At 42.4% G+C, this 19,921-nt stretch overlaps 1 protein-coding gene across 10 annotated transcripts in view; it reads right to left on the reverse strand.

Moving 5' to 3' along the window:
- Positions 1 to 2,819: 2,819 nt before the first annotated feature.
- Positions 2,820 to 19,921, reverse strand: part of atp11c (ATPase phospholipid transporting 11C) — a 30,074-nt gene continuing 12,972 nt past the window's right edge. For 2 of the 10 annotated variants that reach the window (XM_049741916.2, XM_049742154.2), the window contains exons 4-31: positions 18,607 to 18,687; positions 17,800 to 17,907; positions 17,435 to 17,563; positions 16,304 to 16,392; positions 15,913 to 15,963; positions 15,531 to 15,595; positions 15,375 to 15,456; positions 15,132 to 15,282; positions 14,607 to 14,804; positions 13,617 to 13,814; positions 13,127 to 13,323; positions 12,967 to 13,038; positions 12,811 to 12,884; positions 12,614 to 12,717; positions 12,347 to 12,528; positions 11,902 to 12,168; positions 11,506 to 11,680; positions 11,306 to 11,408; positions 11,085 to 11,230; positions 10,945 to 11,004; positions 10,340 to 10,467; positions 9,876 to 10,011; positions 9,734 to 9,799; positions 9,547 to 9,650; positions 9,313 to 9,469; positions 7,070 to 7,178; positions 5,906 to 5,937; positions 2,820 to 5,079 (exon numbers count right to left, since the gene is read on the reverse strand). In XM_049741916.2, the coding sequence (XP_049597873.1) occupies positions 7,074 to 7,178; positions 9,313 to 9,469; positions 9,547 to 9,650; positions 9,734 to 9,799; positions 9,876 to 10,011; positions 10,340 to 10,467; positions 10,945 to 11,004; positions 11,085 to 11,230; positions 11,306 to 11,408; positions 11,506 to 11,680; positions 11,902 to 12,168; positions 12,347 to 12,528; positions 12,614 to 12,717; positions 12,811 to 12,884; positions 12,967 to 13,038; positions 13,127 to 13,323; positions 13,617 to 13,814; positions 14,607 to 14,804; positions 15,132 to 15,282; positions 15,375 to 15,456; positions 15,531 to 15,595; positions 15,913 to 15,963; positions 16,304 to 16,392; positions 17,435 to 17,563; positions 17,800 to 17,907; positions 18,607 to 18,687 (3,228 nt within the window). In that variant the 3' untranslated portion in view covers positions 2,820 to 5,079; positions 5,906 to 5,937; positions 7,070 to 7,073. Of the gene's footprint in view, positions 5,080 to 5,865; positions 5,938 to 6,938; positions 7,179 to 8,350; positions 8,442 to 9,312; positions 9,470 to 9,546; positions 9,651 to 9,733; positions 9,800 to 9,875; positions 10,012 to 10,339; positions 10,468 to 10,944; positions 11,005 to 11,084; positions 11,231 to 11,305; positions 11,409 to 11,505; positions 11,681 to 11,901; positions 12,169 to 12,346; positions 12,529 to 12,613; positions 12,718 to 12,810; positions 12,885 to 12,966; positions 13,039 to 13,126; positions 13,324 to 13,616; positions 13,815 to 14,606; positions 14,805 to 15,131; positions 15,283 to 15,374; positions 15,457 to 15,530; positions 15,596 to 15,912; positions 15,964 to 16,303; positions 16,393 to 17,434; positions 17,564 to 17,799; positions 17,908 to 18,606; positions 18,688 to 19,921 lie in introns of those variants that run through there. The other 8 variants (XR_007486218.2, XR_007486223.2, XR_007486199.2 and 5 more) reach the window with 8 other exon arrangements.

Raw genomic sequence — 19,921 nt, forward strand, 5'->3', positions numbered from 1 at the left:
TCGTAAAGCTGTAACCCAATACAAATAAGACAACAAACGTTATTCTTTGACCTCAGATTTGAGCATCATACTTGTGTCTGACTCCCAAACGCGAACGCTCTTAATCCCCAGGTTTTTAATTCCACATTTTTTCTCACGAGTTTACACACCAGTGTTGTGTCAACGAACAATTTCACAGACTTGCACAACATTTTTGTATAGAAACTATGAAGGATGTTTTTTGGTAGGTGCTTTTTTTTTTTTAAGATAAGAGTAGACAATTTAGGCATTATTAAATTGTGTAAAGTGATATGCTGTCCCAAAATACCTAAAATTAAACAAATAAAATTATTATAATTTATGACAACACCACTAAAAATTAATCCATCAACATTGCCTCTTGTGTACAAATAATGATTTATTTTTATTTTCTATATTTTGTTATTCTTGATAACGCAAGTTTGGAGTTGCATTGTTTGTTTGATGGAAGGTTCTCATTTCGCTATAACAGACTATCCAAACACCAATCCCAGGTTACAAAACTGAACCCTCAATCAATGATCACTTGTAAGATTAACCTAACTGGCATGTTTATTGCATATATTTAAAAAAAAAAAAAAAGCTTTTTATTCCCCCTGTGTGGTCTCAGTTCACACACACACTAACATAAAATGCCAAGGTCCATTAATTAAACAATGAGATAAGCTTGCCAAGGTAATCCTATTATCCTCGGGGGGAGGTGACGGTCTTCGTGAAACTCAAACTTGAGGGTTCAGTACTGCCTTTGGTGACTATCCAAATCGAAAATACCAAAGTTTGTGCCGTATTAGGACAGAGCAGATTCATTTAACGCGTCCACTGAGTGACAGTTTTCAAATATATGGCTCACATTCTCTAAACATTTTCAGTGTTTACAGCACTTGCTCAACTGTGAACTGACTGATTTATTTCAGTACTAGCAGTAGTCACTACAAACATTGTGTGTGTTAGATAAATATGCATTTAAGTGCAAACGCAGCATTATTATGTTTATAAAGGCACATTTTCCAAACTGTTGTGGCGACTGAATAAGAGTCTGCGAGGCAAATTATTAGCAACAAAAATTAGGAAACCATCTGTGACTGATTCAAACGGGTAACCGAATCCCTCGAATGACAGGGAAGTGGAACATAAATGGTGTTATGTGATTGGTTGATTGTTTACACAGCCACATGCTCAGCTATGAGGGTGTGCACACTTGTGCAATTACATTTTCTCCCCCTCCAACCACATCCTCGCTCTTTTTTCCCAATTCAGTTTCCCAGCTCACATTAACAGTGGGGGAAAAAATAATTAAAAGATTTATCTCGTCATTTTTAAATATAGCAAAACCTGGAATTTGAACAAGGGTGTATAGACTTTTGAAAAATCCCTGCATCCCATGTAGTTCGTGTTGCCTGTACTCACGCTGCAGTGTGCTCTCCAGCTGGGATCGGGCCTGCAGGAGGCAGCCGTAGCTCTCCATCTCTTCCTCGGACTCTGTCATGGACTCCTCTTGCATGGAGGCCGGGCCCATTCCCCCCAAGTGGCCGCACGGCAGACGGCTGGAGTAATCCAAAGCTTCTCACATCCTGGTCCTTGTTCTACATACACGGCTGACGCGTGTAAGCGAGCATCCCCCCGCTGGGCTTCATTCAAGCTGCCGGAACTTGCTGACCTCGAACTGCATGAAAGCAAACATTCAGTCAAGCAAACATTCAGTCAGCTGTTTTGTCACTCACAACAAACATGATTCCTTCCGTCTGACCACAGCTGCCTGCCGGGCTGCTGCCCCTCCTCCAGCTTCTCTCTCTCTCTCTCTCTCTCTCTCTCTTTTGGAGCTTGAGTGCGTCAGCTTTGCACTATAAAGTCCTGACAACAAGCCAACTCTTCGCTGTAATTCATGCTCCGGTGTTTTATGGCTTCAGCTTTGGGCTCTGAAAGCATTACAGTGGGCAGGATTGTTTGGCTGCGAGTGTTCTTGTAGTCACCGACACGAAGCAGCTGTGGAAGAGAGCGCTTTTGTGAGAGAGCATGAAAGTCCCAACACACCCTTAGCCAGCCACTGCACAATTACATACAAAGGGAACAACCGTTTCATTGTGAGCACTGCGACCCACACTTGAGTCTTTTCTTAGCTCAAATCGCAGTGGGGTGTGACTGCGATAGACACACTTCCTGTATGGAGTTCAAACTATGACTAGGCCGCCATTAGGTAGTTTTCAGCAATTACCTTTTAATGTTTATCAAGAAGCAAATCTTTGAATAGAATTTAAAGGATTACTGTCATCTTAATAGTAAAACATAGCTGTGTATTTCCATTTCAGGTTAAATTGAAGTGACTGGGCTACTCTAATTGGGTATAATTTTTGTTTTCAACAGCCATTCAAAAAATGCCTGAAGCAATTATGCTATTAAGGTATTGGTTTCAGATGCGAAAAGTTTCCACTCATCCATTTTGGAGGAAATTCTAAACCTTTCCCAGACTTTACTGGCATACCATCATGCACTCCTGGAATGAATTTCCAGGTGCCCTCTAATAGACAGCCAACTCTTAAAAATGCATCAAGGTGTCTTAGAAAAGCAGGAAAAATCCCGTGGAGCTAGACAGAAGGAGTCGACAAATGCCCCGATGTTCTTTTTACTCAAGGTAATTGAAAAGGCCATTAAAAGAAATAAACGAATTACTTCTGGCTGGATGGGGAGGCCACAGCCCAAAAGCAGCCGCCCAGTTGATCCAGATTATCCTGCCAGCAGTCTAATTTCTGCACAGCATCTGCTTGGTGTCCTCAAACACGCGCACACAGAAATGAGAACATGGGTTTTTATCTTCAAAAATGGTCTTTATTAAAGAGAAACTTTCAGAATTTAAATAGAATTTCAATACATTCATCTTAGAGGTCGAGGAGTGTTTTGAGGCTGGCGAGCCAAAAAAAGGGCACAAGATGGTACGGTGTCCATAACCTCTTGGTTTTTGGTACATTTTGATTTTCTTACAGAAAAGTAGCTCGGGAAAAGAGAAAAGGGTTAAAAATACAATCCGTTCTTGAGATTTGTGTTTAGACATGGGAAACAAACTCCACAAAGGTTGCAGGCCGTCAGCGGGGGAAAAAAAAAAGAAAAAAGAAAAAAGGCATCACTGATGCCACTTGTAAAGTTTCATAACAAAGCAGGCTCGACTTCTTTTGCCAGCACAGTGCAGTCAGGAGGTAACTCATAAAGCCTGAAAGCATTTTTTTGTAATTATATCAAGACAGGCTAACTCTCCATAGTAAAAGACCTAAAAATAGAACATTTGCGAGTCAAATGATACTTTAATAAATACGGAAAAATATACTCGTGGAAAAACTCACCCTTGATATAATGTCTGTAAAAGTAATTGGATGGTTGAAGGGAATGCATCATCATACAGTATATTTATTTCATAATATCACCTCCTCACAGTGGGCTACCGTGTACATAGTGAGTGAGGTTCACGTGCCTTGATGAACCATTGATGTCTCGTCAACAGTGCAGGAGTGGTCAAAGAATTTTCGTAGGATTTCATTTCAAGTTGTTTGTCAAACAAACCTGGCCATTTGGCTAATTCTAGCTTCATTTAAAGAGCAACGTTTCCACGGCTGATTTGGCCCTACTTCTTTCCAAATACAGTGATGCCTTCAGATATGCGTGACCTGACTTGCTTTTGGAATTTAGAGCCAACATTGGACTTTTGTTGTTGTTGCTTTGACTTGTGAGCAAAAACGAAACCAGAAAAATCCAAGTGTTGGTTGTATAGCGAAGTCAAATCACTTCACAACAAGCAGCAGTTTGGCAGATAGTGAACAATTCTCCAAAATTTGTATTTAAAACTAAAAATAAGTTAGCTTATTGCTATCATATTGCTGCTGTATGAATGGGCTAATAACGACCAATGTCACTGTGGTAGATCTAATAAAACTGAAATGTAGCAAAAACTGTTCAATTTCTTAAGTTTTGATTTACTTGTGACACTGCTGGATGTCATTATTGAGAAAAATATTTTTTGGGGGGGTTGCTGCTGCAATTAATGGAATTTCCATTCATTTCAGTTGCAAAAAATACCTGAACATAAGAGATTTGAGTTATAAGCATGGTCACGCAACTAATTAAATTTGTAAGTCAAGGCACCACTGTAAAAGGCAAATTAATGCAAGTTTCCCACAGGCATTTGTGGCTTCTCTTGAGCCATTCAGGAATTTTGTGGGCATGCACCCACACACCCACAAAATAACAACACTTTCAAGTCACAAAAATGTCTGAGTCTTTTTTTGGCTTTCAGCATATGAGCTTCATACAGTATAGCACATATATTAAATCTCTCATCTTAATTGGAATCCTTAAATTAAACAGAAACACTTTTAAGGCGTGAAGATTGAGGTCACGCTATGAGCTTTGCCACACTGCCCCTAAATCGCTAATCTATTCCTTAATCCCTCCACACACAGACACACACGTTTTTGGCTTTTTTTTAGAGCGCGTGGACGGGTTTCAGCAAACTAAAAAACTTGAATGACAGGTTTTCAGACCACTGATTGAAAGAAAAAAAAAATAAGGGATGGCCCAGATACCTATGTTTGGGGGGGGGGGGGAAATAACCATTTAACACACCTCGTCCTTCTCTTGTCGTTTTTTTAAAACATTGCATTATAAAGACTTTTCCCCTCATGCAGTCGAGCATAAGAGTGAGTGGTAATGTAACTGCTTGTTAAAACACAGCAGTCAAGAGTTTGGGACAAGGCAGCTGTGTATGCATTCATTTGTAGATGAAAGACAATAGTCAAGTCTTTCATCTGAGTACATAAAAAAGAAAAAGAAAAAGGTGAGCTGCTCCGCAGTCATGCATGGGTGGCGTGTTTGTGTGTGTTAGACTGTCAAAACTCATCGAGAGGATGGACAGTTGAGTTTTTTTCTCCTTAAACTAGAGTCAGAGGTGCCGTTCCTCCCGTGGTGATCATGCGTCTGACCTGACTGGCACAGAACCCTGAAATATGGCCGCCACTGCCGCATCCTTCACTGGTGAGCCATCAGTTGTTTGTAAGATATGAGCGCCACGGCTGCAGCCTGGACAAAGAAAAAAAAAGAAAAAAAAAAAGTGGTTAATATATGCACCAGTGGAAAACAAAGACCAAAACACAAATCAGACAAAACGTCACCACAGAGAAAATAGTGAAACCAGAAGGACCAAAAAAAAAAAAAATAGGAGGAGTCAAATTATCCTGATTTTTTGTGACACACACAGACGAGACACAGAGGCGGCAAAAATACTCACACTGTACTTAAGTAGAATTGACTAAAACCATGAGCCAGGTCATATGGTACTAGTGCTAACTTAGCGTCTTGACTCAACTCATTCACTGCTGTCGACCATTAAATTCAACTGGAATACATACGCTTATTTGTCAATTATGTTTTCAACAGGTAGGCTTGTCTGAAATTCAGGTTTGTGGAGCAATGTGACAACAAACAGATTTATGGAGTTTTAACATTACCTATGGATGCAACAAGTTGGTGCAAGATACTGTTTTAAGTTAGGCTCCTCCTCCCTCTTCTGCTAATTCTAGTTTTACGAGTTAGCAGGCATTAGCACAAGTTTAGCGCTCTCAAAACATGTTCCCCGCTAACTTGGTGAATTGAGTTACAAAAATCATTACACAGCCACTGGGAAAAGACATGTAAGCTGTTTTTACAAAATTAGATGTTTGACGCTTGCTTGTGGTTTTCAAAGATCGCAATTTCCGTGATCACAATCTCAACTTTGGTCGAGTTGACCTTTTTCCAAACACGTCAAGACACCTGCAAGTCTACTTAAGTACAGTCAGGAAGTATTTGTACTTGGCTTCTCCTCACCACTGCAAAAAGTGAATATTACTCTGTCCTCTTGCTTTACCTGGATGTGCACAGCTGGTCTTCGTCGGGCAGCTGGTTGGGGAACAGAAATGGGGGTTAAGCGCCAGATACCATTGTACACTTTAAAAGTCATCAGGCGATCACACGTAGCTCTGACTGACTACAGGATATGGTCAAAACACAACACACAAAAAAACAAAAGTATGGGCTACACCCTCTGATGTTCACATTGCAGAGAGAGAATAGGTGGAAGTTTGCAGCTTCCGAGGGAAGCGTGAGATAGGATGTTGCTCGTATCGTTGTGCAAAAATGTTGGCAAAAATACCACTCGATTGTTGCGACCTGCAATATGAACATTTTGGACACCGAAACCCGAGTGTTAAGCGTAAAAAAAAAAAAAAAAACCTCTATCATTGTTAGTCACCACCACTCATAGGAAAATTGCGTCATCCCATTTCTTTTCACAAGTGTTTTAATTTGACAGCTTTTATGTTATAATGGTAATGTTGCATTTTTTTTTCATATTGTTAAAATGACAGTGGTGCCTTGAGGTACATTAATGTGTTGCGTGAGCATGCTAGCAACTATCGAGGGGTCAACATTTGCTCAAGGCACCCCAGCATGTACAAATATGACAGAATGAAATAAGGGTGCCAATTACTGATTGCGAAAAGAACCAGGATGAGCACTACTCTTTAAATCATGTGACCTTTCCACCGTGCCGATGTACTGTAGCTGCATTCTGACTGTGGTTGACACAAATAATGAAGGAACGGTTCCAACATGCACACACGATCACGTCACAGCACAACAACCGCAAAGGCGGAAATCACACAGGCCAGCTGACCCGTGTATGAACCCAACAACGGTGGCATTAGCACACTCGGAAGATTTGATTTAAAGCGGGTGATGAGGGGTGAGAGGTCGGGTAGGCATCAAAAGGGAGGCTGAAAAGACCCATTTGAATGATTTTAAAATGCACAACTTTTGTTGAAGAATGAACCTAAATTTGCAAGAAATTGTGCATCTCTTCAGCCAACCAATATCAGCTTGCAGAACACAAAGCCACACACCACGTCGTGTTTGGAATCGATGCCTAGTAAGACTAAGTTAGAAGCCAGGATTGTGGAGACATCAGCTGAAGGGGGCTTGGGTTGGTAGGCAGCTTTAGATTGGCTTCATAGGCCCAGGGATGGACCGGTACCTGTTTAAACGACAGTATTGGACTCATCTGTAAAGGTTGTCATGAGCAGGGGCCTGGTTGACGACCGTGGGGACGGGACACCCCCTGAATTCGACTCAACTGGATTCCTCTGGAAGGGTGGGGTAAGAGGACACCAGAGACGTAACTAAACTGACAAGCATATGAAGGACCGCCGGGGACATAATTCAGGATTACCGGGAATACACACTACTGAAACACACAAGTGAAATTTTAATACAAATACTACTTGAAATCCTTTTTCATACCATGCTGAAATGCACTTAGAAAATACAGTTTCGTTATTTCTTTAGTTAATTCCAGCATGAGGACTCTTGCTATGGTTCTGAATAAGGTGAGCTGCTCAGGAATGGGGCGGCTCTATTAGAGTGGACTACGGGGCTGTGGGCCACCCCAAAACATTAAAAATGAAAAAAAAAAAAAGAAGATAATCCTGAATTACGTCTCGCATGGCTCCTCATACACCACAGGCACAGACAGACAGACATTGTCGCTCTCAGTCTTATATGATGGCTGTCAGACAAGTGGCACGAATACACAAAAACACGTAATACAGTGAGACACATGGACACAGAAAAAGCACCTTTTTGCAGGAAACCAGACTAGTAAAATACCTGTTCCTTAGTTGCTTACCTTAGTCAAAGCCACTTTGTACATTTTCGACTGAAGTGGTTGAGATTGTAGCCACTCTGACATTCTAAAATGGCGTATTATGTAATTATAGGTCCAGCCTCTATAAACCAGAGGTGGGCAAATTATTTTTTTTTCCCGTTACCTCATCTAAATGTGATGTGAGCGTCTATTTAAAAAAAAAAATCATCTGTGGCTTTTGAGCAAGGCCGTTCCTTGAACTCTGCAGCAGACAAACACATGCAGAGACGAACACAATGCAGTGGCCAGAAGGGGGGCTGCGGTGCGTGCCCATAATGCGGATGGCGACTTGAGCCTCATGCAGACCTAGAAGCTCGGACGTTTGCTGAACATGCGACAGGCGCAGCTGGGAGGAGACAAACGGCTGACTGATATGACCGCACACATAATCACGAAAGACTCGAAGAAACGTATAGATTCTCAGTCCTTCCAAATTAAGTGCTGAGATTTAAAGTTTGAACATACTGGCTGATTCAATAGAGCTTCTTCCCTCGTTCGTGATTACGTGGAGGGTAGAAACGGTGACTACAGTAAGGAAAGGAACGTCAAAGTGCACACACACACAGAAAGAGCGGGGTAGATGTCAACGCTAACAGAAAGAGATAAAGAGACCTCAGTCACTCCACGAGAAGCTGTGAGTGCTAGCGGTCTGCGACAACATGAAGATAGTAGAAGTCCCCGAGGAAGGAAGGCGGTGCTTCATCTTTATGAAGACCGGGAGTCCACGGAGGAAACGAGAGCAGAAAAAGTGAAGCAGAGTGAGGAGAAAGTGTTAAGTGCTAAAAGCGCTTTGAGGAGGGGAAATTAGTACCAATACAATTAGTCTACATTTGAAAGCGAGGGTTATACACTCCTCATAGTCAATTGCCAACACACTAGGTACACTTGCACATTTAATTGTTCTTAAAAATAAGAGCTGCATTTATAAAAAGGGAATGCAGATGTTTTGAATGACAATACCACACAGGTATTACTGTTTAGGATTGGCTTTTAAGTTTGTTGTTGTGAAGCACTGCTTCATACAGAGTTATCCAAAAAGCAATGTCAACAATAAAAGCAGGAATGAATAAATGATTAACATTTTTCTACGGCAAATCCCACCGCACACCACCAAACGAAAACGTGTCAAAGAGAATATAGACTGAAATCACAATGCGTTTGTTTTAACTCATCACTAATTTACCTTTTTTTTTTTTTTAATGAAACGTGGGTGGTTGCAGTAATTGAAAGCGCATTTGCAGTAAATGTCACTTTAGATCATGAACATTAATATATTATTTGCAGTAAATTCACATTTTTTATTATTATTACGCTGAAAATGGATAAGGGCACACCTGTTGATCTCTCCGGTTGGCACAATACAGGTTTACCTAATGTTGTGTCCCGTTTGAATTTCTTAAACAGCCAGTCGTGTGGACTAGCACTTTCACATAAAAAAAAAAAATTAACCCATCTTGAACACATCTTAGATGTGCTTAAATCCAACAGAAAGAAAGAAGTGCAGGTTTGATTACACAAAAATTATAATAAACAACCCGGGAAAGAAAAAGTGTTTGCATGCGTGCGTATGTTACCTGCTGAGTAAATGGGGTGAAGGGCTTGCGGAAGGCGGCCAGAAGGATCTCTGGCAGGAGGCTGAGCACGACGAGCAAGATGATGACCAACCAGGCTGACACTGAACTCAGCATGGTGGCAAACACAAAATACATACGCTGCTGCCTCAGGAATGGCCTGCGGGAGGGCAGAGAGCACAAAGGTTGACACCGGCTGCAGGAAGCAACAACAGTCCAGATCATCTGTTTACTCACCAAATAATTCCTCCCCAGAAGAAGCTGAAAAGCATGTAAAATGCAAGGGAGCCCCATATTACTAAGTGGTTGACCCATGTCCAGTGTCGTGTGTCCAGGGCAAGCTAGGAGAGGACAGGACACAAAAGAACAAGATGAACCATTTTCCCGCCAAACATGCATGTTATTAATCAAAACAGCTACTCACCTTCAGTGTGACCGTGAAGACGAGGACGGTGAAGACGATTGTGCCGTATGACCAGTTCCCATAAACCTGGATCCAAAGATACACATAGCACATGAGCTGAGGAAATTCACAGAGCAAAGCGTGCGAGGTGCGAAAAACAAACCTGGCCGTTATCTGGCAGGGCGGCGTTCCTGAACAAACATCGCACACCGATGAAGAAGACCAAACCGTGGAAGACCCCGAGTAATGTCCAGTACATGAAGGGCCTCCATCGCAACATGGCATTCTTGCGAATCTCTCTGCACATGGCCCGTGCAAAAGGAACATCAGACATTTCACTTAAATGATGATGGTGACAATTCATAATTTATGCTTGGATGCAACTTTAATGCATCTATCTATCTATCTATCTATCTATCTATCTATCTATCTATCTATCTATCTATCTATCTATCTATCTATCTATCTATCATGATGACTGATTAAAACATTGCAACAGCATAAAAAAATATATTTTCAGTATTATTAAATAAATAAGTAACTTGTATTTCACAACAAAACCTCCCCTGCATTCCTGAAAATGATCCCAGCCTCCAACTGCGATCTAGGGAAGATTCCAGAGCGTACCTGTAGAGGGGAGCATTGTTCAGCAAAGCCTGGATGCTGATGTGCTGCTCCAAGAGGCTGTAAGCCAGGATGGGCATAGAGGTGAAGCAGATGTTGTACATCGTCAGATAGGCTGCATCATAGAGGGGCTGGGGAGGATGGCCACAATGGATGACAAAGGGGTGGGGGACCAGGGGTTATTATCAAGGAGAGGACAAAACTGATACACATACGCTCATTAATCTATTACACGACAGACAAAATGTATCGTCAACTTCACGACTCCGCAATGACCGCAAGAGTGTGATGTCGACTAGTCGCCGAAGCACAGTCACTTGCAAACACAGATGAGTGAAGCTGAATGAAATTTAAGTCTGTCAACTTAATAGATTCAAATTATGACCACCATGGTGGAAACCGCTGCTGTGGTAAGCTGGCCTCGATCAAAGGCTGCATTTTTACTATGATTGAGGCAACATGTCTACATCTAGCATGGATGGAAGTGCAAACATCTGAGGGCAATAACAAAGGGTCAATCAGAGGGAAAGATGGGGCGGAGCAAGTTTAACAGCCACTTGACGATCACTGAGTTTTTGAAACTTTCAGGGTTCTCATTGCATACTCACCTGTTGAGAATGGCCGCAGAAGAACTGGTACAAAAACTGAGGTAAGATGAAGCACAGGTTCTGTGGGAAAAATGGTCGATTGTGAAGATCATCTCAAAAGCATGTGTAGGGGATAGGATAAAGTGTTTTTGCTCTGTTACCTTGTAGAAGAAATACTGAACCAAGTGTGCAATGCGAACATAGTAGAGATGTCCATGGGCCAGCAGGAGTTTCTTCAGGTGCTTGAGTTTGGGGATGGCGTAATCACTGTTCCTCACCGCCTGCCGACCCTCTTTACCCTTGATGCCTGAAATATCCAGAGGAAATGAGAAGCCAAAAGACTTTCTACTGCTTGTCTCAGATTTAGCATGAGAATTCTTACCGATGCCAACATGAGCTTCCAAAATCATGCTGACGTCATTGGCACCATCACCAATGGAGAGGGTTATCGGATTGCCTTTAGAGTTCTTGACCAGTTTTACAATCTGAAGAAAAGAATGAGGCAAGCAAATGAGAACTCTAAAAGGAATTGAATTTTTGGATTCAGTAGACAATGGAGGAATGGCCCATGTTTTCCCTGACCTGGGCCTTTTGCAATGGAGCCATGCGGCAGCAGAGCACAGCGGTGCAGTTTTGACAAATCTGCAGGAAGAGGTTCCTGTAGTGGCTGGAGTTGGAATCGGAGGAGTTGAGCACCATTGATAGAGTGGCTCCATCAATAATGAAACCATAGTCGTGACTGGTAACCGACCAGTTCCTGTTTGAAGAAAACACAAAGAATTTAAGAACTGGAAAGAATGCCGCACGCTCATTATTATTAGTGCAGTGATACAGTGTCACAAAAATGAGTCACCAAATTAAATTTGGTGACCATCCTATGGCTGTCGCCTCAAATCAACATGAATTACAAATTATGGTGAGCTGTGTACTCATATTTGTGAGCTACTGTACATCACCACCAAAGTTTAGACAACCAACCCGCTGATGCCATTTTCTAAGGCTGGCGAATCCTGCACCGCTTTCTTGTGATACTCGAGTAAGAGCTCGTGCAGTCGTTCCTCGCGCTTTTGACCTCCTTCATCCAGAGTGCGCACCGTTAGCTCCAACAGCTCGGTGGTCATCTGAAACAAGCGACAGGCAAAACAGGTAGACTTTGCCGTCTCCATTTTGTCTCCCGTCAGGACCCAGATCTTAATGCCGGCCCCCTGCAGAGCCTCCATTGTTTCTGCGGCCTCCTCTTGAAGTCTGCAAAGGAATATTTGTACTTCATTAACAAAAGCAAACCTCCTAGACAAAATCCCTAACTTTGTGTGTATGTACTGCCACAAGATGGCAGTATCATCTCACGGAAAAGACAGTGAAGAGGTGACAGTGTCCTGAGCTTTGTGACGTTTCAATCTCACACAAAACAAAACACACCCACCTATCTTCAACAGCAGTCGCGCCGATGAGACTCATGCCGGTCTCCACTTCGTTATAAATGGCCACGAGCTTTTCCTCCCTGCCCTGTAGAGCCAGCCTGGCTTCCCTCAGGCTCGCGTCCAGCTGGGCGTACTCCTCCAGGTCGAGTAGTTTGTAAGCCACACACAGTGTTCTGTAGCCCTCCTGCATCACAAAGTACATCGCGTCCAAGAGAACTTGGAATAAATCTCGATTGGTCAGATGTGCGAGGATGCATCAGCCAGCCCACCTTTGCGTTCCGCTCCACGTGCACACGTGTCGGTTCCACTTCCTCCTGTCTGACGCGAGGGAAAATGGAAGAGTCTGCTCCCTTGCAGAAGAGCACAATATCACCTGTAGGACAGTGATAAGAACAAACGTGTTAACGGTGGTAATTGGTGGTACATAAATAAATTAAACTCAAAATAGAAAGTTGAGACCATTCACCTGACTTGCATTTGACAATTACACTCATTCGTCTTCTCACAGGGTCAAAATTCAATACATGAAGCAACTCATAGCTGAAAAGAGAGAAAAAAAAATCATCCAAGAAGACCCAAAAGAAGAACTTAGGTGAGTTTTTTTTTTTATGTACTAACTTACACTTCGATTTCATGGCTCCTGTTGAGGATTTTCATGGCTTTACTTTCCAGACCCAGAAATTTGAAGCCATACCTGGCAGGAGGAGACAAACCACCACAACTTTATTCCAAATGGTCATTATAAAAATGAATCCTGCAGCAGCTCACAGCCCCTTCCTTACCTCATGGCACCCTTGACCAGAGCGACCTCATCAGGTGAGGACGCTATGAAGCCCCTCTCATCCTTAGAGGCACTGAGTACAACGGCATCCACCTGGTCGCCCAGCCCGCCACCTTGGACTGGACTCTGCTCGGGGGACTCCTTCACCTGAACCGTGTGGCACAGACAAAGGGCGCGCAGAAACAGCTCCTCGCGGTCCTAGCGACACATTCACATGGAAAAATCAACTCAAGTGTTGCAACAACTGTCCTTCTTCATATCATACAGGTTGTGCCGCAGTATACAAAGTGTTTTCAGGCACTCGTGCCATCAATACTTGAGAGCTGGATACATATGCTGACACGACAAATACTGTATGTGGGTGACCTGTGAAGGGCCTTCCGGAGCACTGAGCGGTATTACAGGCATCCATATGTTGCTGCATGTGTGAGTAGTTGTTTCCCCCCCTCCCCCTGTGTACAACAGATGGGGCGCCGCCACCAAACACCTACCCTGTCAGCTTTTTCCTTCAGTTTGGTCATGGGCCCATCTGTGACACAAAATAAGTCTGCCTCTACTTCCGAGTTTAATCCATCGACTTCTGCGTCAAAGTCTTGATGCTTGTACTGGTATCCATCGATGCAGCACTCAATGAACTCCATGTTATTCTGAGTGAGGGTCCCTGTCTTGTCTGTGAAGACATACTCCACCTGCAGGCAGCACAAACACACACACACCAAAAAAAAAAAAGTGTTGTCAATTTGAACAGTCGGTCCCATTGATAGAGTAACACTGCATTGATCATTAACCTTGCACACCGCATTAACTTTGCATCTCTGTCATCTCAGTCAGCGGGCAAATCTAAATGTCAATGGCAACTGACGGCAATTAAAAGTGCCATAAAACTAAATAAGACAAAATGACACCGACTGCTTGGGGTTACTTATTAGCCTTTAAAAGTGCATCGGTTGGAGATCACTGTCTGTTAGTTAATGTTTCATCATTTCATCACAAGAATTTAATAGTATTACGTTGACTTCTTATTAGGTTACACCTGCATAATTTAATTTAACAGGTACGTCTAAGACGTATGTTTGCAATCTGAGGGTGTATTCAGACCAAAAAAGTCCTTTAGTCCGCTTGTTTGGTCCGGGCCAGAAGCGGATTGAATTTTTTTCGTTTGGTGCGGTTCCTATTCAGACTGTACATTTTGCCAGAGCACAGACCCGGAAATGGCGGAAAACATGCGAGTCTTACATTCCTTCTCTGCATATTTGTGCTGTTGGTGCAGACCTTCTGTGTTTGTACTCACACCTGAAGCGAACCGCACCAGTTTATTTGGAAGCAAACCGAGACCACTTAAAAAGTGGGCCTCGGTCCAGTTCTTTAATCTGCACCAGGGTTCGGACTAGCGTTCAAATCGAACCCTGATCCTTTTAAAGTGGACCAAACAGTCAGGTCTGAATACACACTAAGCCCCAATAATCTTTGTAAATACTGACCTGTCCCAGTTCCTCATTCAGGTCGGAGGTGTTGACCAGTGCCCCTTCCTGGATTTCTGGGTCAAAGAAATCCTTGTCCCAGGTGATGAAAAAGGACCCCAAAAACTTTTGCATCTCAACGGTCACGTACATGGACACAGGAATGATGAAGTTGAAGAGCACCATGAATGACAGGAAGTCGGTGAACATCTTTAGATACTGGTGAGAGAAAGAGAGCGGATTAGGCAAGATAAATCTTACTTTGGTGTCGCAACAATGATTTTGTTGCAATGTTGGGGTAATAAACTACGTTGTTTGGATTGAAATGTTAATAGTTGATTGGTGCAAAAGGTTAACAGTCAATGAAATGGGCAATTTCACAGTGTTGATCTGCGGTGCAGTTTTTACACTGCGTAATTTTATTAGAGCCGATCAGTAAAGGGTGAAGCTTGTAAAACAAGATTAAAAATATGTTGCGTGACGCTGCTGCCTTTGACGTTAGCATACGCATTGTAAAATACAAAACTAAAAAACAAAATCACTTGCCTGATTGGTGTCCCTCTCTTTCTGGGTTTTCGTATTATACCAAGGCTCATCTTGTCCGGGCTTGCTTTGCCACACATACTTAAGCGTGGTGCACACCAGGGCCTTGCTCAACAAAATGCAAAGGTACACCAAAAGGAAGGCATTGATGGACCTGAGGGGGGGGGGGGATGTAAAAATGCCCAGTTACCGAAAAGGTTGCTGTCACACATGGGCGACCATACTGGCACCTTGGTGTAAACTTACTTCTCCACAGCAGAGCGTTTCTGAGATTTGCCCTGATAATTGAGAGCCATTTTGGTCTCCATGCCAGTGTAAATAGCGACACCTTAAATAACCCACAAGAGTACTTACACTGTTACTTTTGATCATAAAACATGATGCATGAGAACGTAGACTCACCGTAGACTTTCTCAGTATTTTTTAAGGTTGCTCCTTTAAGCAGCAAGTTCTCCGGGCCCAAAGACCTGTACGGGATCATCGGTTAAAGTCAAACTGGGGGCAGTGGATTCCACATTCTTCTCATTTCATAAAATGGAAACCTGGCAGCGCAGCTGGCACTGTCTCTAAAAGGTGCAGGGACACTCGTTCGCAGGGAGACACTGGCATTTGTTTAAGCAGCCATTCGTTTTGGAGTTCCTGAATCCAAGCCAGACCCTTTTAAGTTTACCAGAGCACTACTGTTACAATGAAGGATCGATAAAAGAATGATTCGCTGACGATGTTTTTTGATCCGTCTCTGACTTCAACATGTGCGTGGTAGACTAATATTGAGTGCTCTCACCTTACTACAGGCTCCTGATTGCTTTTGTAGATGTGCATACGGCCGACGAACCTGGCACAAAAAAAAAAAACACACGCATTATCGACTTGCTGAGAAGAGATACAGACGTGCACAAAATCGTTGGTATCCTTCTTGTCCTCCTCTCCTTCCTTCTTGTCAATACGCATTTCAACAAATTTAGTTTCAAGTTATTTCGGTAATGATTGGGAGTTAACAATGCCTCTTTTATATTACTTTCATCGGGTTAAAGTTATTGTGGTGATCCTTGTGGCTTTTTTTCCCAATAGGATACCAGAAAATGTCTACATCTGTTTAACAACACTCGGACATATGACAGAAATCCTATGAATGTTTTTTGCAGACTTGCAGTGTGAATGTGTTGAATACCCACTTATAAAGGTCAGGCTGAGGCTGTTCACACTCCAAAGTGGCACTGAGGGATTCCAGATCCTTCTCTATGTCTGGAACAGTGTAGTGTGTCTGAAGATGAGGAAGAGACTGAGCGTCATGAATCCGACACAATGGGGGGAAGTAAAATCACCTGAACACATTGGCATGGTGACAAAAGATTAAAAAAAAAAAAAGAAACCAGGACTAACCAATGGAATCCTCCTTTTCATTTGATTCGGTTTTAACATTTTTTTGATGCATGGCCATCACGTTTAAAATTCTAATAAAAATATTGTCTATATCCTGCAAAGCGTATCCCTAGATGCAAGCTTTTAATCTCAAAGCAACAACCAGCGAAACACAGTCTTTACCGAAACACAGACCTTCAAAAAATGAAAGCATGCAGCATGGTAACACTTTCATTATATTTCATTTGGCCACAGGTGAGTTACTGAGCAGTCACTTTCATTATTTTTCAAAGTGAAAGAAGACTGCCATCACATGTTCCCTCTCAGGTATAAAGGTCTCCAGTCGGACAAGATGGTCCACCGTACTCTTCCCCTTCCTGAAGCCACACTGATATTCAGTCAAATGGCCTGCCGTATCCAAACTAGTCTATTATTCAACATCCTTTCCATGGTTTTACATAAACAACTCGTCAAGGCTATTGGGTTCGTGGGGTCATAGTGGGCCTCGCCTGGTTTGAGGATGGGAACAATAGTTGTTTCCTGCCAAGACGGAGGAACATTTCTTGAGTCCCAAATCACATTAAATACCGTCAGGAGATGGGCCAATGCATTGAGCAGTCACACTTAAGAAACAAGCACAAACTAGCTTAAACGCTGCTGCTAAATAAGCCACCAGGTAACAAACCAAATGTTCATTTACGTATTTCATTGGTCACTAGTATTTACCAATTTGAACCTCAATACTATGTATTGTTTTGTATTTTTGCGCAACTAACGTATTATTGTGATTTACATTACTTCCTATAGAAAATATTGCTTTGGTTTTTAAACAATTTAATTTAAACACATTCTGGAACAGAGTAATGACTAAAACAAAGTTACTATTCCCCGTTTGTTATAGCCATCTGTTTGGGACTATACGCCTGAAAACAATTGAAACTTACTTTATGGTTGGACTCTCCATCCAGACTAGCAGTGGTAACAAAACAGGTGTCATCATCCCGGCTGGATTTGAGCAGGATTAAATCACAGGGAAAGGTCTCATCTTCCTCCACCTCCAAAATGTCTCCCACCTAGATAAAAGTGACATTTATTTCTCATAAATGGGGTACACATCCACGATGAATGTTCAAAACGGTGTTGTTGTACTTAATACGTTAGACTGACAAAAATATTACCTTCCTAAAACCATCAGCATAAAAGTGAAATATATCGTTTGTTTAGTGGTCAGTTCAAACACCTTTGCCAAAACTACACTTCCCGGGAAATGGCTATTTCTCAGCAGGCTAGCAGTGATTGTGTACGCTACCTTGATCTTCTCACTCTCCTTCCGTAGCCTCAGACCGTTTTCAAGCACTGTCACGGGGTACTTGTTCACCTCATTGTCAGCCTTGTGTCGTAGCCAGTCCTCATAGCCCTGCGGGGGACGCATTTGGAAGGGCACATTTTCATGTACGTCAAAGAAATTCAAACCTTCTGGGGCACTTTACGGTTAACGCTTGAAGAAAAAAAAAAAAAAGGTGGGAAATTAAAATAAACTAAATTATATTAGCGCTGCTTTATTTCACTATGCAGGAACCTCAAACAAATGTTCCCTATGAGCTTTGCACACATTACATGGCAAAATAATTGATGCCTTCAGTTTGTTTTCATATCTCCATGGCTGCCAACAGCTGAGTAACAAGAGTCACCCAGAAGGCCACATTGTCTTTTTTCAAACCAAAGGCCATCAAGCTCTATCAGTGGGTCACACACGTTTACAGAAGGAAGTCCGGGCACCAGTGTGCATTTTCAAAGCCTCAGCGGTGTACCGACTAAAAAGTCAGTTCTTAAACAATAGATCTGAAGGGGGGGACACAGCGGTAACAAAGACAAGAATTACGCTCATTGAAAAGTTCCCTGTGGTCAGTCCTTCAGAGGCCCCTTTTTTTGTCTTCCCTAATCAGAATTCAGCAGTAGTGCATTATGACAAAGTCCAGAACACATTATAGTCATGTATATTTCAGCAGAAAGGACAAATGGAAATAATGAGGAAGAAGTCTATGATTAGGTTAGAAGTCTTGGGGGGGAATTATCATATCCACACACACACACGGCTTGCTGGCCAGGATCCTACCTGCTTGATCGCCGTCACTGTAATCACAAAAAACAAGGGTAGGCCACTGGTGACTGGGCTGGTGGGGGTGTCCACTATCACCTATTGGGAACAACAACAAAAAAACAGAAAATCAAGACTGTACTACTTTTGCAAGCTTCTTTGCTTTGAATCAGCACATCGCAGAGTTTATCAGTGGCAGATGTGGGAGGAATGAGTGAGGAAGTAGTTTGGTGGGGGAGGCCTTCTTTCCGTAAATGCAGGGTGTAGTCTGTGTTTTGGAAACCGTGTTATTACCCCCGCTGAATCGTGAGAAAAACAGTTGAGGAATTGATGTTCAGCACGAGCTGGCTTAATTTGTCAAGCACGGTCATGCCGGAGCAGAACATTGTCCAACTCGCATTACCAGTTTGATTTTTGTGTGCACAAAAGCTGAAGCATGTGAATTTAATTTGGCGCCAACGGCAGTGTTTTAGAATTTGGAGCAGGAATCGGGTAATCCCAAACAGCCTGTCACGGAGCACCACCTGACCAAAGCTTCCTGCTAAACGCACACAAACAGCCTTCTGTAATCGTCACGAGATTATCACTGGAATTTATGATCCTGCTCTCACTAAGCCAGAACTCAATCACCTGTGAAAGCAGGAATAAAAGCAGAATGCAAACACACAAACATCGATTTCTAAAATGTGACATGAGGACTAGAACAGCGCACCAAACAATTTGTGTCGTAGTAACAAGATTGTCCTGTGAGAGGCAGTGTGGTGCCACAGGACATCCAGAGTGGTGAGAAAAAAAAAGCCCAAAAAACTCCAAATCACTATATTTTACGTAATCTGTCATTTTTTTGCTTCAATTCTATGGACACCATGGCCAGCTGGACGCAGTTTAATATAGAGCCTCAGTCCTGATTGTCTGTCTACGTGTGTTACTGCACCATGTGTGTTCAAGCATCCATTGAAGGTATACAAGTACATTAAGTTCACATGATTTGAGGTTTGCAATTCAACTAAAACCGCCTTGCCCCACCTCATAAAGTGACATCAGCGCTACTTGTTATCCCGTTTATTAGGTTTCATATTGCTTGTTTAACTTGACTGACTTTCCTCAGGCAATACCATGTCTTTGTTTAACCGTCAACTTCAACTGGGAGTGGCAATGAATAACCTAAAATATAATTTTTTGACAAACTCTTCATGTGTAAGTGCTTGTTGTAAAGTGGGAAGAGTTCACTGCTATGATACAGCACTTGCATTTCAAATCAAGTCGAAGAAAAAAACAGTGGCATGAAATACTATGGTTTTAGTCCTGACTAGTTTGTAGTCCAAAGAAGATC

The sequence above is a fragment of the Syngnathus scovelli genome, chromosome 1, assembly GCF_024217435.2.
Source record: "Syngnathus scovelli strain Florida chromosome 1, RoL_Ssco_1.2, whole genome shotgun sequence".
Taxonomy (NCBI): Eukaryota; Metazoa; Chordata; class Actinopteri; order Syngnathiformes; family Syngnathidae; genus Syngnathus; species Syngnathus scovelli.